The sequence below is a fragment of the Meles meles genome, chromosome 18 (assembly GCF_922984935.1).
Source record: "Meles meles chromosome 18, mMelMel3.1 paternal haplotype, whole genome shotgun sequence".
NCBI classification, from domain to species: Eukaryota; Metazoa; Chordata; class Mammalia; order Carnivora; family Mustelidae; genus Meles; species Meles meles.
In genome coordinates, this window is record NC_060083.1 from 7711172 (window position 1) to 7728454 (window position 17283).

General features: G+C 56.6%; 2 protein-coding genes across 7 annotated transcripts in view; both read left to right on the forward strand.

The window, feature by feature from the left end:
• GAS7 (growth arrest specific 7) overlaps positions 1-6315 on the forward strand; it is a 200515-nt gene extending 194200 nt beyond the window's left edge. For all 6 annotated transcript variants that reach the window (XM_045984789.1, XM_045984794.1, XM_045984791.1 and 3 more), the window contains one exon: positions 217-6315. In XM_045984789.1, the coding sequence (XP_045840745.1) occupies positions 217-330 (114 nt within the window). In that variant the 3' untranslated portion in view covers positions 331-6315. The remainder of the gene's footprint in view (positions 1-216) is intronic.
• A 4256-nt stretch (positions 6316-10571) lies between these two features.
• RCVRN (recoverin) lies at positions 10572-16863 on the forward strand. Its single transcript, XM_045986160.1, has 3 exons — positions 10572-10990; positions 13764-13875; positions 16485-16863. The coding sequence occupies exons 1-3, from the start codon at positions 10610-10612 to the stop codon at positions 16598-16600; spliced, it is 609 nt and encodes a 202-aa protein (XP_045842116.1). The 5' UTR covers positions 10572-10609; the 3' UTR covers positions 16601-16863.
• Positions 16864-17283: the final 420 nt, after the last annotated feature.

The following is a 17283-nucleotide window of genomic DNA, read 5'->3' on the forward strand; positions in this document are numbered from 1 at the left end:
GAGGAGGTCCCGGGCCTGGAGCCCTGGGGCCCCCTGCCCGGTCATGCAGGCCCACGGGCTCGGGGCAGAGGGCAGTGAGCGAGACTCAGCGTGGGGACGAGAGCCCCGGGGTTCTCCGCTCTCACACCCCTGCGCACCGCCGAACCTTGCAGGGGTCTTTGTTGTCCCCGGCACAGCCGCGGGCTCTGACTGTGTCCCCTTCTCCGTCCCTTGCAGACAGTTGAGCCTGTGGACCAGCTGCTTCGAAAAGTGGACCCAGCCAAAGACAGGGAGCTGTGGGTCCGAGAGCACAAGACAGGCAACATCCGCCCCGTGGACATGGAGATTTAGATGGGCACGCACAGCCCCGGGGGGTCCTGCCGAGGAGAAGGGCTGGGGGTCCCATGGAGAGGAGGTGGCCGCGCCCGCCACGGGGCCTGCTGCCAAGTGCACCTGCCCTCCCACCCACTGTCCTGGTCCTGGTCCTGGTCTGCCGAGCCGGGGTGATTCCAGAAGGGAGGCCCTGCTGGGAGCGGCCAGTGCACCCAGGCCGAGAAGACGGATCCACAGCCCCGCCCTTGTCCCCAAGGCGGAAGCCCCCCGCCTCCTGTGCTGTGTTTGCTGCTCCAGGGACACACCGAGGCTGGAGCTTGGTGGTCCCTGCCGAGTCCCGCAGGGGTCACCTCCCCACCCAGAGCCAGCTGTGTCACCCATGTTATGCCCCTGGAAGCCCCGAGGCCCTCTGTCTAGCTGGTCCCCTGTGTCCTGGGCTTTGGATGGTCGTGGGGGAAAGGTCCCTGTCTCCAACCAAGTATCACGATCAGAATTCTCACTGGAAGGCACCGCTCAGCTCAGCAGACCCCCACACCCAGAATTCTTTGCAGCCCAGCCCACCCTCTTTTATTTTTTTTTCCTGTCGCATTCTGGGAGCCCACATCCTGGCTCTTGGCCCCTTTGCTATCGTCTGGGGTCTTGGAAATAAGGCCTGGCTCCTCTCTGCGCAGACGGACCCTGCCTGCAGAGGTCGGGATGGCACTACCTCATTCAGCACAAGTCAGAGTGTTGAGTCACGTCTCACGCTAGGTCAGGCATCTCCTGTCCAGTCTCCGGGCTGGAAACCCCATTCCATCCCACCCTTCGCTGCTTCCTCAGGGAGGCTCCCTCTGCCCACCCCTGCCCCTCCCAGTCTCCTCACGGGGCTGGCTCAGTCCCCTGTGGGAGACGAGTTGGGATGGCTCTTGGTCACCCCTGCCCACCCCCTGCAGAGGGCTCCACCTGCCTGTGTTTGGGGCGGGGGGGGGGGGGTCCTTGTGTGGCTTTCTCTCCCTGGTGGGCATTGCTTAGGGATGGCAGACTCTCATGGTCCCAGCGGGGTGGCCCCTTCCAACCAGTGTCCTGCCACGCAGCCTCATCTTGTCCTGCACGTTCCAGAGCCCCGCACGGAGCCCTGCTTGGTGCTGGTACCACGTTCCCCTTTCCCCACCTCCTCATTCCTGGGAAACCCGGGTCTGGGCGTGGCATGAGAAGCATTCAGGACCCCACTCGTCAGTCCCTCCCATTACAGAAACACAGCAAACCCTGCTGTCCACCATGTCAAACCCTGAGAATCCGCACCAAGGGACCAGAAGTAGTGACACCCCAGTCCCCGCCCACACCTCACACCCCGAAGGTGGTCACTTGGCCAGCAGGGGACAGATTCTAGCCCAGAACCCACGCCCTGAGAACCCATCCTTCTTCACTCATCTTTCCCCTCGATGACTTTGGATGTCCAGCACCCATACGCCCCCTACAAGGGCAGGGTCCTAAAAGCACAACTTCCGGGCCTCTCGGTCTTCATGCCAGGAATTGACGATTCACTCATCTTGAGTCTTTCGGCACCTCTTTTGCTGAGACAGAATTAGGCTCTCGCAGTTTAGAAAGATGCCCAGTGTCCTAGAGTAAGCCACACTTTCTCACTTGTCCTGTTGAACCATCCCAGCCAAGAAGGTCAGTGTGGAGGTTGGATCTGTCCCTGGCAGGGAGGACCGCTCCTTCGGGATTGGGGGTTGGGCCACGACACCAGCAACTGATTTTAGGATATTCTGTCTTGGTTTGTCTATGAAAAATGGGTGCTGGTAGGAATTGCCTTGTGGCTGAGGGAACTAATTTGTGGGTGATTTTCAAATGTTCAAAGCCAATAGCCTTGTTACTAACATAGATATTTTGAGTGTGATACGGCTCATTGGTTTTTTTGTTTTTTTCCTCACTCCCTTTCGAGGATTCCCGAGTCTTCTGGTCCTCCCTGAGACAGGGGGCGGGGCGTTCTCTTGCCTTTCCAGGGGAACCTGAATCGGCCCAGTGTGGGTTTTCTGAAGTCGTTCTCCCCGCCTCCTACCCCTACTCCGCAGCCCGAGCTCATTAGCCTCCTTACGTTCTTTTCTTTTTTCTCTGTGCTCATTCCTTCATCAAAGAGCTTATTGAGTTCTGGGGACAACACAGGGCAGGGGAAAGCCCAGCATCTCTCCTTTCTGCATAGATGTATGTTTTCTCCAGGAGTCTGGCAGGTCAGTAACCTTGACCTTCAACCTTGACCTTCATGTACGAACGCTCTTTGCACAGTTGCGGTTTCTAGGCATTCTCTCCGTTGGGCTGGTAGACCTGCATTCATTGGTTCGTCCGCTGAGCAGATCCTGGGGTCAAGCCAGGCATCCTGTGGGCTCAGAACTGTAGCTACATGCAGGACGCTCTTTCCCCGTCTCCTCTGCTCTCGGTGCAGGCGGGGGCTCTCTAGATCTCTCTGCGGAATAAGAGCATGGCACCCCTTCCACGTTTAACCCCCTCGGAGCCTGTCATCCTAACACGAACCACCACCGGGTGGAGTTTCCTGGCCAGGTGGAAGGTGGACCATACGGATGCGATCCCTTGGTCCTCACAGCCCGGATCCAACTCAGATCTCAGATTTCTCTCGTTTCTTTTAAATAACTCCTCACTTGACAGGAAAGAACAAAGCCCAGGGATGGCCGAGGAGCCCAGGGAGTGAGGAGCGGGGTCTGTTAATGGGGCTCCCGCTCTGGGTGAACCAAGACGAGGCCGAGGTCTAGAACATCCCAGGGCTCCGGATTAGCCCTCTGTCCAGTTACTTTATTCTGGTCAATGTCGGTGTTCAGGTTAGGAGAACGTGTGGCCCGGCTTGTTCTGAGTGTCTGGAATTTTCTGGGCACATCCGTGGTCTTCTAAGAATAAGTGAGCCCATTCTACCTGCCTCCTATAAGACATGGATGCACTTAGTTTTGTGTGTAAAAACCTGATGGGGGGGGGAGATCTCTAAGATAAATGGTGTTCAAAGTGCGTTGGTTGGCACAGCAACCTCCAGGCAAAGCCACTTGTTCCTTCCATCACTTTTGATCAGTCTTGCCAAGCCTGGGACAACTGGACCACGACCAGCTGCCTGTGGGACCACCTTGGGCCTTCTTTGTGCCCCCCACCCAGTGCCTGTCGGGCCGGGAGGCTGGGGCTGGTTTGTGACCAGAGCGAACAAAAAACAGTGTCCACGCTCACAAACCAGTGGGGAGGACGGCTGTTTCTCTTCCCTTGGTGAAAACCAATCAATTACTCGGTTAGTGGAGGGGTACGAAAGAATGTTGGCGGAACCAAAGTTCCTTCTTGGAAATACAAGCCATAAACTTCAAAGGACGTCAAAGACTTTGGCTTGTTGAAGTGATTTTACTTCCAGCCGTGAGTGGCCTTGACAGGGAGAGTTTAAACAGGATTCTGCAGACCCGCTGGTGGTTAGGGAGGTAGGGAAAGCACTTGAGGCCTGTTAAGTGGGGTACAGACCCGCATATCCCCCGAATCCTCCCACCCCTCCCAGACCTACCACCTTGGTTTTGTTTTTGCTTTTTTTTTTTTTTCAGATTGAGGTTTTTAAACATACAGTGTTGAGGTTTACTGACCTACCGTGGAATGCACCCTATTGAAGGATAGGGTTCCGTGAATTTTGACAACCCTACAGTCTTGCAACCACCACCAAAATCGTAATCCTGTTTCTCTCACGCCTGAAAATCCCCTCCAGCTCCTTTAAGAGCTGATCATCCACACCCGCTCCCCTTCCTGCCCCCACCGCGACCCCCAATGGATTGTCGGACCCTATGGGGTTGCCTTTTCTAGAATGTCCTATGAAAGGAGCCCCTGATGTCACCGTCAAGTCTGGCTGCTTTCCCTTGGCTTCATGCTTCGGGTCACCCACGTCGTTTGGCCCCTAACACGTCCCATGTCTCGTGGAATCGCACGCTGTCACACAGGCGAACCACGGGCTCCCTCGCTTGTGAAATGCGTTGTTTGGCTTGGAGGCTGCAGGCCTGGGGTCCTTGGCTTGTTTGCACGGCTGCTCCCTGGGCTTTCCGAGGCTCCTCCAAATGCCAGCCATGCCTGCCATGGTTCTTGGGGCTCACACTTGCCCTTGGGGTTCATTATAGGTTTTTGTGCAGAAAAGGGCTCGGGGTTGGGATAGGGGTGCCTCCCACTCCTGCTGCACCCCGAAGCCTGCACCTTGCCTGGTAGATCCATGCACTCCTGGGGAGGGAGGGGGGTTCACTTCAGCTCACATGGACTTCGGCTTCTACTGAGCCTCATGAGGGGGACCTGGAAGGCAAATGGCCAGAGTGCGGGCGGAAACGCAGAGGGCAACCTTGGGCCGGCCATGACCTCTCCCTGGATCTCTGTTGCTCCATCAGCAGGCTGCAGCTGTGCCTTCTGGTCTCCCCAGTCTCCACCTACTGCTCTCCCTCCTCCCCTTCTCATTTCTCCAGGTCTGTACCCGACACTGTCATGCCTGCCCTGAGCCCCATCGGCATGCTTGTGCGTGGTGATGTCTGAAGTCCTCCCGAGAGGGATCCCCTGGCCCTTCTCTCATTTAGACATGAATGAAGCTAAAATTAAGAGTTTCCTGAGCTGTTGAGAATGAGGGAGTTCCTCTGAAAGGAGCACTTGTACGTCATTACCTTCGGGGTCTCCCCGCCGACCCCAATCTTAGATCTCGTGTCCTGAGGTCTATTTCCAGGGACCAAGGCAAGCGGGATGGAGCCTCTTCCCGTGAGCTGCTTAGCACTGCTGGTCCCTCGCCGAGCTGGTGGTCACACCGAGCCAAACCTGTGCCTGCAGCCCCCGGGAGGGGGAGGGGAGCGGCAGATGGTGGCAGAGATGAGCCCGAACCCAGACAACCGGGCAGGCAAGGAGCATGATCTACCCCCCGCCAGGTGACGACTCCTCTCAATCAGGTCTTGACAGTGCCCTGCTAGAGGAGAGGTGAGCCCTTGGAGGCAACCAGGTAGCCCTCCCAACAAACAGAAGACATTCCTGGGGCCAGGCCAGGGGGAGAGGTGTGGGCCATGGAGCCCAAGTCTGTGGGACCCCGTTCTTGGGCACATGTGAGTTGAGTTTTGCCAGGAACGATTCTTGGCATTCCCCCCCCCGCCCCGTCGCCCCCATGGGAGTATTATTTCTGTCTGGCCTTTTCCTAAAGGTCAAGGACCCCCATCCTGCTGCAGCAGGTCTGGGTGAGAATGAGGTGACAGGAACTGATGTTCTGTTTTCCCTAACCCTTTTGATGCCGGGGCTTAGAAAGGAGCTTCATTGGGAGGTGCGTCTGAGGGGGCTGGGGGCGTCTTTGGGTCTCTCTCTGGGTGTGGTTTGGGGGACGCTGATCCCTTGTGTCGGAGGGGCAGTCCGAACAGGCTGGCTGGTGGGTCTCCAGAGGGTCTGGGCACACAGGTGCTATCATGGGGATGGAGAGGGAAAGCATTTGGTGCCAGGTTAAGAGCACGGGACTGGCCCCGGTCCACCACCCCGTGGGTCCTGTAACCCAAACTAAAGTTACGTTCCCTCCCGGGACCTCCTTACTCCCTCTGTCTGTCGAGCCAGCGGAGACGCGCCCCTTCCAGCATCACACGCAGCAGACCAGCTGCTGGGAGCTGTGGTCTCCAGGCAGCCGTGTGGACCCAGGAACAGACATTCAAAGGGACACCAGCCATCCTCGGTGACGGGGTCCCAAATGTGCAACTCTTCCCTTCCCGGAGGAAGGAGATGATAGCGGGGTGAGGCGGGAGGGTAGGGGGGCGGTCCTTTCACAGACGAGCACATCAGCAAACCCTACGACAGTGGGATTTTCTAACAAAATAAACTTGCTTATTTGGTCTGTTTTCTGTAACTTTTGCTAAATACTTTATACATTTTTAATGTTAAAAAAAGCCGTGTCTCCTGCCAGCATTCCTCATCCCGGTATGAATGTGTTTACTCCACATTGTATATCTTTCCACCCTCTGGCTGCCTAGATCAGTAAATAAAATCGATGTACTCTAATTTATAAGTAACACTGTTGAAACTCCGATCCCTATAGAGGCTGTAACCGCCCTTCCCCCTCGCCCCCATCCCCGACCTCCCGTAATAGCATTTGTGTGTATTAATGCTAAAGAATTAAATGTTTAAAGGGTTTAAATTTTGAAGGCGTTCGCTATATATACTTGTTTTGCATTATTCTAAAGGGTTTTCAGGAAGTGAGATGCTCTCTCAATCCCTCCCCCCCGACTTGGGCTCTGTGTGTACACTCAAGATGGTTAGACTCATCCCATGTAAAATAAACTGTCCGGAGACACTGGTCCTGCTGGGTGACCCTCCTTCCTGGAGGAACTGTCACCCTCCTTTGTTTAAATGGTCTCAGCAGTCCTCCAGGCTCCCAGGGGTGGCGATAATTTTGTGCCTGATGTCTTAGCTGAGGGCGTCTGGACGTGGACCCCACCCACCCACCGAGATGGGCACCGTGCAGCCAGACCCACAATATCTGGCCCCTCTCGGCCCCCTCCCCTTGGCGACTTCTGTCCCTGTGGACGGACGGGGTTCCTGGCTGTTCCCTCTTTCCCCATCCGACCATCCATCCATCCATTTATCCATCCGTTCTTGCAACAATTAAGCACGTACTCTATGCCAGACGCGGCTTTAGGTAGTGTGAACACGTCAGCGAGTGGACCAGATGAAGAGCCCCACTCTTCTGGAGGTGGCTGTCTAGCAGGGAGAGAGGCAACAGTCCACAGAGTAACTAATCCAGCCAGGGTGGCGAAGGCGTTCAGTGTTCGGGCGAAAGAAGGACGGGGCAGGGTGTAAGGATGGGCGGTTTCAGGGAGGACCCTGGGTAAGATGCATTAAGTAGGGTGGGTAGGGACAGCCTCGTTGGGAAAGTGATGTTTGCTCAAAGGCAAGGGGACCTGGGGTGTGGGGTGGGGGGAGCCCAGGAGGTAGTGCGGGAAGAATGTTCCAAGCAGGAGATGGCCCGGTTATAGGCAGTGGGGGTGGGGGAGGGGCACCTGGGGTGGGGGCAGAGAGGCCGGAGCGGAGGGATGGTGGGGATGCGGGGAGCCGGCCCTTGAACGGCTTTCACGCTGAGGGATCCAAGCCAAGGAGCATGTGGTCTGACTTCATGACTGGAGGACTGGCTGCAGGACTGCTGGGGACAAGGCGGAAGCAGGCAGGCAAAGAAGCTGGGCCGAGAGGAGACGACGGTGCCCGCAGTTCACGGTCACAGAGGAAGAGTGGGGCAGCGTTCAGGGTCTGGATGTGCTCTGAAGGTAGCCCCAACATCTCTACAGATTAAGGTGGGGCATGACAGGGGGCTACCGAGGATGACTCGGGATTTCCGTCCAAGCCATCAACAGGATGGACTGCCGTTTCCTGCAACGGGAGGACCGTGGGAGGAGCGTGCCTTCTCATTCTCCGCCACCCAGCCACCCTCCTGTACCCCCTTTCCCGGCTCAGGGCACACTGGGATTCAGGGTCCAGTTCCAGGCCATGGGAGGAAGGGCCGTCTTGTCCTTCAGCCCAGAGTAGGGGCAGGTGGGGAGTGAGAGTGAGCACTGGGGACTGGCCCAAGCTGGCAGCTCAGACCGAGCTCCTGGCTTGGCGGGGGTGGGGTGTGGTGGGGGCGGTGACAAGGCCACGTCTCCCCACAGCAAGGCCGGGAGGGGGTGTCACAAACTGAGGTCCTCTGTTTGGGGGGCAGTCTTCCCCCCAGCAGCCTTCCTTTGGGGTCTGAGGAGAGTTTATGGCCCCAGCTCAGACTTAACAAACCCGTTCACAATACATCATCTCCAACAACTTGTTTGGCTAAGGAGCATAAGTATAAACTCTCCCTCTGATAGAAGATGTTTATGCAGGTTTTCAAACAAACCCCCAGGTCCTGACCCCTCTCTCGGCAGCATCAACACAGCTGCCTGTGGTCCTATCCCAGGGGCCGGGCCCCTCGGGGGCACGGCAGCCTGAGGAACTCCAGCCTAAAGTACAAGGCGCTTCCCACCTGGGGCTGGCTCCTTCCTCCTTGCCCTCAGCCAGAGCAGAAGGCGCTGGGGCAGGATGGGGAGAGGCACGGGGAGGGGTGGGGGAGGAACGGAGTGGGGACAGAGGGCTCTAGCTGCCTCTGCATTAACCCAGGGCCCACCCCCGTCTCGTTGCCCACCTGGTGATCCCGGGTCCTCACCCACAGCCCCATCACTCAGGCCTCCTCGAGAAAGGAGTTGTTGTGAAGTAACGAGAAGACCCCGAACGGGAAGCCTGGCTGACCAGAGCTTTCCTTCTGGCTTTGCCATGTAGCACCCGTGGGACCCCGGCAGGCTGCCTGCCTTTTGGGGCTCCACGCCTGTAACATCGGCCTCCCCCGATCTGCAGACTCGGTGTAAACAGGCTCAGCTCCAAGAGGCACTTCCTTTTTCTCAAGATTATTTATTTCTTTTATTTAGAGCATGCAGTGGGGGAGGGGCAGAGGGAGAGACCTCCAGCAGACTCCACAATGGAGGGCTGGATCCCCCGACCCTGAGATCATGACCTGAGCAGAAACCAAGAATTGGATGCTTAACCTACTGAACCACCCAGGCGCCCCACCAGGGGGCGCCCCAACCACCTCGGAGACAAGGGGTAAAGCCTCTGGTCTCACTTTTCATGGGCTGGGGTGGGTGGGTGCGTGGGTTGGTTGTTAGTTTCTGAGTGTGGTGACTGTCCTTTGTCAACCGTTCTTGAGAACAAATGCTTTGCTACAGGATACTGAAAGTCAATAAGAAAATGAAAGGTCTTTTATTAAGAAATGATACGCTCGGGGCCTGGGTGGCTCAGTTGGTTAAGCAACTTCAGCTGAGCCTTCAGCTCAGGTCATGATCCCGGAGTACAGGGATCGAGTTCCGCATCGGGCTCTCAGCTCTATGGGGAGTCTGCTTCTCCCTCTGACCTTCTCCCCTCTCATGCTCTCATGCTCTCACTCTTTCTCTCTCTCTCAAATAAATAAATAAAATCTTTAAAAAATATTTAAAAAAAAAAGAAAAAATGATACGCTCTCACAAACTGATGGGAAAAAATACTAAGTACACACAGACACTGAAACACACACACACACACACACACACACACACACCCTAACATTAAGGCCTCCTGAGAAATCCTCTGGAACCACAGGGGTCAGGACTGAAAAATCCAGAACCACTGGGCCATAATCCCGAATGACCACACTCAATGGCTTTGAACACGGACAGCCTCTTCCATTAAGTGTCCTGGGCCTCACCACTCCCCTTTGACCCTGATTTACTCATCACTCTACCTGCTGGCCCCCTGCGGGCCCTTAAGGTTTTGATGTCCATCCCAGATGAACAATACCAACAACTAACATGACTTTAGCACCGACCGTGTGCCCGGTTCTGCTCTAAGTGCGTTGTGCATATTAATATTAATTCAGTTTAGCCTCAACGTGACAATGAGGTAGACACTATTATTATGCCTGTTCAGTCAAAGAATATTCACGGAGCGTCCCATCCTGCCGGGCACGCTGCTGGCAGTGGAGATACCGTGGGGAACAGAACAGACAGATTCCCTGCCTTCTCGGAGATTTCGTTGGGATGTGCACACACACAGCACACGGGGTAGTTCAAAGAGAGTCAGAAGGTGTACCTGAGAGGAAGAAAAATCAAGCAGGGTTTGGGAGGTGCAGATGTCTGGGGACAGGGGTGTGCTGTTGTAAATGGAGTGGTCAGTCCAGGCCTTGCCGAGAACATAACATATGAGGAGCTTGAAGGATTAGGAGAGCATTCTAGGCAGAGAGAGGGTAAGAAACACGCCTAGGGGCACACAGCCAGCAAGCAGCAAAGCTGGGATTTGAACCCGGGCCGAGTCCAGAGCCTGGTTTTTAACGACTGCAGTATAGAGCTCAATTCTTGCCCCTAGGAGCCTCAGACTTCGGGGGGAAGATAGGCTCTGAGCAGCGTGGTTCCCGGAGAGCTGGTGGAAGGGAGGAGGGACGGACACGGGGTAACAGGGAGGGCCAAGGCTTTGGCTCTGAAACTTCTGACCTCCTGTCCTGTCCTCCCAGAAGGCCAAGATGGATTGGCCCCCCTGCTGTCAGCACTTTCTTCTAATCTCAGGGGGGGTTCTTGGAGCCAGCCCCCCACCCCCACCATGGCCCCTCCTCCCTCCAAGTACTGGGGTGAAGCAGCCACAAATCCTCTAATCCGCCAGGACCTCGGCGACCGTCTCCAGCAGCAGCCGGCCCTTGGCGGCCAGGAGACCGCGTCCCTCCCACCCGCCGGCCCAGCCACCGCTGTCCGGCCAGGACCGCGCGGCCTCACCCATGGGGAACAGCAAGAGTGGGGCCCTGTCCAAGGAGATTCTGGAGGAGCTCCAGCTGAACACCAAGTTCACAGAGGAGGAGCTGAGCTCCTGGTACCAGTCCTTCCTGAAGGAGTGTCCCAGCGGCCGCATCACACGGCAGGAGTTCCAGAAGATCTATGCCAAGTTCTTCCCCGAGGCCGACCCCAAGGCCTATGCCCAACATGTGTTCCGCAGCTTCGACGCCAACAGCGACGGCACCCTGGACTTCAAGGAGTATGTCATTGCTCTGCACATGACCTCGGCGGGCAAGACCAACCAGAAGCTGGAGTGGGCCTTCTCCCTCTACGACGTGGATGGCAACGGGGCCATCAGCAAGAGCGAAGTGCTGGAGATCGTCATGGTCAGTCTCCGCCTCCGCATGACGGACCTGGGCTCAGCCAGGGTCTGGGGTCCTGGATGCAGTGGGGGCGGGGCTGGCTGGCCATGCGGAGCTGGGGGATTCAGCGCTGGGGCTTATGGGCTCCAGGTGCATGGGGTCTCCAGGACACTGACTTGATTGGAGGCTGGTCACTTCCCCACAGCTTCCTCTTCCTCCTAAAGAAGACTCTGGGTATTTCCTGTTAATTGCATAGTGTTTCCTCCCTTCCTTTCCTTCTTCCCTTCCTTCTTTCCCTCCCTCTCTCCTTCCTTCTCTCCTTCCCTCCCTCCCTCCTTCCTTCCTTCCTATCTTCATTAAACTGTCCTCCCAAACCTCCATTGGCACAAATACATACTCTTCCACAATTAGCTTTAAGTACATGTTTCCAATACAGAGTAGTAAGAGGCCAACTTTGGGGGCCATGAAATGTGGGTTCCCAGTCCTCATGGTCTTCACTGGCTGGGGCAGGCAACTTCACCCCCCGGGCTTGGCTTCCTCATCTGCCAGCTCCGGGTTCTGGACTGAGCTACAGGCTCCTTGCTGGCCCGCGCTTCCAACACACCCTCCTCCCTGTCCAGACTGGCCCCGCGTCAAATCATTTGTTGTGAAGACTTTAGGGGTCTTAGGAAAAGTTTTATTTAAGAGGTAAGTAATTTGTGAAACGTGGCAGTGTATGAAGCAGACAACTGGGATCGTCCTTAATCCCACCTTCTGGAGGGAGCTACCGTCAAACCTGTTGCTGTTTATCTTTCCGGCCCTTTATCTGTACATAAATTTAAAAATAATTTTGGAACTGTGACATATCTGACCTTTTTTCAGTTGCTGTTTTATGTTTTCATGAGGAAGGTATCTTCTTCTTCAGAACCATCTTGAACAGCGGCTTAGCATTCTGTCTCATGGAAGGGCCATAATGTTACTTAACCAGCTCTGTATTTTGGACAATTGGGACGTTTCTGTTGTTTTCTTCTAAGGTCATTTGCATTGCCCTTCACTTGGTCTCTTTACCTGGCATCTTTGAGCCCCCTGACCCATGTCCTTGCTTCATTCCCCTAATTCTCTTCCCGGTAAGAGGGGAGAATGTCATTTGTGTTTTATCTCATCTTTTGGTGCATTTGTAGACCTGCTTGCATTTGCACGGTTCTCCCCCTGACGAGGAGAGACCAAGGACCAAGTGGCCAAGCAGGCAGTCTGTGAGCAACAGACTCGGCTAGGGCCTCCTGTAAAGGGCGGAATGTCACCTGCATCTGGGCACACCCCACCCCCAGACTGGCAGGTGGCCGGAGACAGGGAGCAAGACCTCAGAACCCCCTGCAGGATACCAGACCCAGCAGTGGCCTAGACCTGGTGCTCTCTGAGGAAAAGGAAGAGGAAGGGGAGGGACAGGGAGGGGCAGGACCCATAGAACCCAGTGCCGAGGCAGCACATGGTGATGCCCAGACTCTGTAATTCACTAGATCACAGGCTCACGGACCCGGGAGTCCGAAGTTACGGGTTCTAATCCCAGCCCTGCTACCAACTAGCTCCCTGGTCTTGGAAAAACCTCTGGGGCCCGGCGTAGGGACCAATGGCTCCTTCTCCCAAACCCTGACCGTCTGTCCTTGGAGTCAGAAGGCAGACGGGGCAGGCAGGTACTCCCAGAGTTTAGCCCTCGGGCTTGCACGAGGTTCCCTGGCTCAGGACTGAGAGAGGCATTAGGGGAGTCACCCCCCTACACTTTGTTGCTGGGCACCCCTGGGCTCTGAGCGCTGCCAGCCCAACCTGCTGCCCGGAGCTGAAGGCTTTGCTCCTCTTGCTATAGCGTGGGGGTCGGGGGGGGGGGGCTAGTTTCACAGGCATCCCTGCCCCTGTGTGAGTATCTGCAAGCTGCCCCCAACTCCCACGCAGCACGCCTGTCTGCACCCCGAGCTTGCCCCCATGCTGAGCGTGCAGGCTGCCACAGGCTCGGGATGACCGTCTGAGTGCCCACTCCGGCCTGGCCACGCCTGGAGTTACTGAGCTGGTGGGATCCCCGGAGCGGGGAGGGCACACAGAGACCCCCCCCCCTTGTCCCTCTCCCTTCCCCAGCCCCTAGGATGCCCTCCAACGGTGTAGTCCGAGAATGAAGGTTCTAGAACCAACCTGCCTGGCTTAGAACCTCTGCTCGTCTGCTTCTAGCCGGGGAGACGTCTAGCCGGCCCGTGTGCCTCAGTTTCTTCATCTGTAAAACGGGACCGATAATACCTACCTCATAAGGCTGCTGCGGGGGTGACACGTAAAAAGGCTTAGAAGTGTGGCGTGGGTTAGGTGTTCGACGAAGTTTAGCCATTATTACCGCAGGGGGACCCGGCTGGACAACCGAGGCACGACCCGGAACCCGAAGAAGCCAGCTGATAGTCTAACACTGCTGGGAGGTAGGGTTCAAGGTAGCGGTTCCCCAGCTGCCACCTTGGGGGCTGCTGTGGGATCATTGTCATCATCATCTGTTTCTTACTCTCGTTTTCTTAATAAAAGGGAAGTAATGCGTCCACATGGGCAGGGATTTCAAAAGGTACTGAAAGGGACAAAATGCCTGATAGCAGCCGCCTTCACCCCTCCACCCCGTTCCCGGTCCCTTCTGGGGATCTCAAAAAGACAGGTGCCCCGACCCCACTCCCCTCCCCCTAGGGGCAGCCCGGGGCCTGGGCATCTGCATTCTAGCCTCTGCCACTGAGGGGACAGGTGGGGGGATGCCCGCCCCTGCTGCTCCTTCTGATAATTTCCTCTTTCTTCGGTGCAGGCTATTTTCAAAATGATCAATCCCGAGGACGTGAAGCACCTCCCGGAAGATGAAAACACGCCAGAGAAGCGAGCCGACAAGATCTGGGGGTTCTTCGGAAAGAAAGATGATGGTGAATTCTTTCCCCTTTCACAGCCTTTGGTTTTACAGTCCCAGGCTCTTTCCTGGAGACCCCAACGAGACTGGTCCTCCGAGGACCGGTGCCCGGGCAGGACTAGGGACACTTCATCCCAGCGTGCACTGAGGGGTCCTGGGGTCTCCAGGTCCGGAGGTCCTGGGGTGCCTGGGCAGGTGGGGTGGTAGGGGTCAGTACTGATGGGGACCGATGCCACATCCCCTTTGCTCTTCCAAGTCCACCACCACCTGAGCTCTCTGGAGCAGAGGAAAGGCCCTGAATTCTGGGGCACTGGGGAGGGAAAGGCAACTTAGAACAGCGTCAGCGTCCAGGGAAGGCAATGGTCAAAAGTCAGGACCGCAGCTCCGTAGCCTTGCGTGCATGCGTGCTGGTGGGGCTAGAGGCACAGCAAACCACTTTCTGTTTAAACGGATCGCTCATCTATCCTAGACACTGGGGTGCACTTCACTTGGTTTCCAGAGTGCTTTCTGCACAGCTGGGACAGGGCAAACTTCAGCCCGGTCTGCGTCTGGATTAGCATCAAGTCCCAAGGAAGTGGGATCTCAGTTTACCTGCTTTCACTCCAGCAAGTTGGTCTGGTTCCCCCTGAGAAGCAGGGAGGTTCACTGAAGAAGGGCCTGGTGGAGTGGGGGGGCAGTGGGGAGGGAGCTGGAGGAGGCTGGGAACGCCCAGACTGCAGAGCAGGTGGGACCCTGGGCACAGAGAGAAACAAGGACAGAAGAAGAGATGAGGCCAGAGTACTCTTGCGGGAAAGATTTGGCAAAGCCCCCGGGGGCATCCTCAAGCCCCCTTCTTCCAGGGCCCAGCCTGTCTTGGTCAGCTGCCTTGGTCCGTCTTGGACTGGGAGCAGCCCGTGGGGAGCTGGTCTCTTCCTGAAAGTAGCGATGGATTCCAGAGCAAGGCAGCTGGTCTGCTGGTCTGCTGGTCTGCTGGGGCATGATGGTCATGGCCAAGACAGGGAGGATACTGTAGAGGGGTGGGTTTGGGCGGGGGTGCTGCAAGCTCACATGGCCATCAGGGCCCCCAGAGGGTGAAGGGAGAGGAGCGGACAGGAGCCCTCTGATGTGGAGGGACTGGCCAGTCGTGGACAGTGGACATGTGGTCTGGTGGCTTCCTGCTGGTTGTTGCCATGCAGGGGATATGAAGCCCACTGGGGCTTCATCACCTGGTTCTCTAACAGAGAGGTCAGCAGGAGATTTTGAACATCTGAAGAGTCTCAACTCCAGGACCTACGTATTGGCTCCTTTTGTGATCTTGGGGCCGGGCCTGAGCAGGACATTAGCTAAGGGCAGGTACAGATGGCCTGGGTTCCACTAACCTGCAGTCCAGGAAGAAGGCTGAGAAGCAAGGAGTTCACTGTCACTGGAGCCGAACCTGGGGGAGGCAGGGGAGGTCTGGGCAGAATATTTAAGGAGGCACTTATTCTGAGCTGCTACTCCTGGGCTCGCACCACCCTGAAACTGAGAACCTCCTTAATTTTCGCTGGGTTGGTGTAGTAGTCCCTGCGCTGATGTCCCCCCACACACCCCTTGAGCACCTTCCTCTCCTCCTCCCTTGCAAACTGTGGCACCCCTGCCCCCCACACTGGCTCCTTAACCCAGGTCTGGCAGGTGTCAGGTCCCCTGTTCTACTGGCTGACCTGAAAACTGACCCAGGTAAAAGTCAGAGTCAAGGGAGACCGGGAGACCGGTGGTGTGTGGGGGCGGCCGTCTTCAGATGTCCCCTCTGGAGACGATGCCTCACTCCCCAACTGGGCTCTGACTGTGGGAGTTTCAAGCTCTGAGAGGCTGATAGGCTTTGAAACCCAAATTTTACTGCCCAGACCAGTGCTGGACCCCGGAGGGATTAAGGATGTCCAAGTGGAAATCCGGTTGGGTTCAGCTAAGCTTTGTTGAGCTTCTACTACGTGCAGGCACTGTGAGCATCGCTGTAAGCAGACAGGAGCACCTGTCTCTTTCCAGAGTTCTTTGGACGTGCAGCTGTCTTCCCCATCAGACCAAGAGTTTCCCCAGGGGCAGGGGCTTTAATCTCACTCCTTCCTGGGCCACCCCCTGCGGTGGCCTCATCTCCCAGGACAGTGGCTCTGGCACAGAGAATCTGTCAGCCCTGTGCTGGGCAAGAGGTAGAGAGACCACTCTCCACAAGCCAGGCTCTCCCTGGACCACGCCAGACCCCTCATTTTTCAGTCCCTACTCCCAGATGGATGTTGTTTCCCCTCCTCCACAGAGAATGTTGGCTCTGTCCCCTCCCCCAGAAGTTCCCCCCAAAACTCCAAGCTTCAGCACTAGGGTAATGGTCAAAATATTTAAGATCGGAGGTGGGGGGGGGCGGGGGCAAAGGCACCGACCAATCAGAAAAGGCCCTCACAGAACTCGTCACTAACCCTCTGGCTGCTGTTTGGTGGGGAGGTCCAGGGGTCCTGGAGAGGAGCTGGGTATGCGGGTGGGGGTCGGTACCTGGAAGGACACCGAGACTCAGTGTTTTCATAACAGATATCTCTGCACTGGGCACCCTGGCCACCGTCAGCCTCGCCACAGCTTGAAACAGCTGATCCTGACTGCGACCTTTTTCCCCTCCACGCACAGATAAACTTACAGAGGAAGAGTTCATCGAGGGGACGTTGGCCAATAAGGAAATTCTGCGACTGATCCAATTTGAGCCTCAAAAAGTGAAGGAAAAATTGAAGGAGAAGAAAACCTAATGTCCACTGCTTGGCCCCGCCCCTACCCCTCGCCCGGCACAGGAAACCCCCGTGAGCATGCCAGCACGCCCCCGGGGCCAAGGGGGCTTCCTAGGCCTTAGTGTCCCTCCCATTCTAACCCGCCACATCCTCTCCCCTGCCCACGGCCCAGACCTCCATGATAATCCCAGGATTAGGTCACAGGAGTCCTCAGTATCACCCCCGTGTAAGCTCCTTTGTGGGTTGCTGGGTAAGCAGTTTCCAATAAATGCGAGAGGAGCTGGCACCTAGCTGACCGGTCGTTCTTGAATTGGAAAAGATGTTTTCTGACGGCTCAGCCTCGGAGACAAGGACTAATTGCCCCTGCAGTCATGGGCCAGGGTGGTGGGACTGAGGTGGAGACTGGAGGATGCATGGGGTGGGGGTTGGGGGTACCGTGGACCTAGAAGAAGCCACTCCAGGCGGTGCAGCGACCCTGGAGATGTGCCAAGCGGCTGCGGGAGGGGCTGGTTCCTCCAGAGGGTCAGGGAAGGTGTTCCTGGATACACTGAAATTAAGGCCCAGTGGACAGCGTAGGGGGGGTGGGGGTGGGCAGGGCACGGTGACCCAGAGGGCAGCCCACACAGAGACCCTGAAGCAGGAACGAGCATGCCCAGTTCCAGGGTAGAAGGCCAGTACAGCGGGAGAGCGAGGGAAGAGCCTAG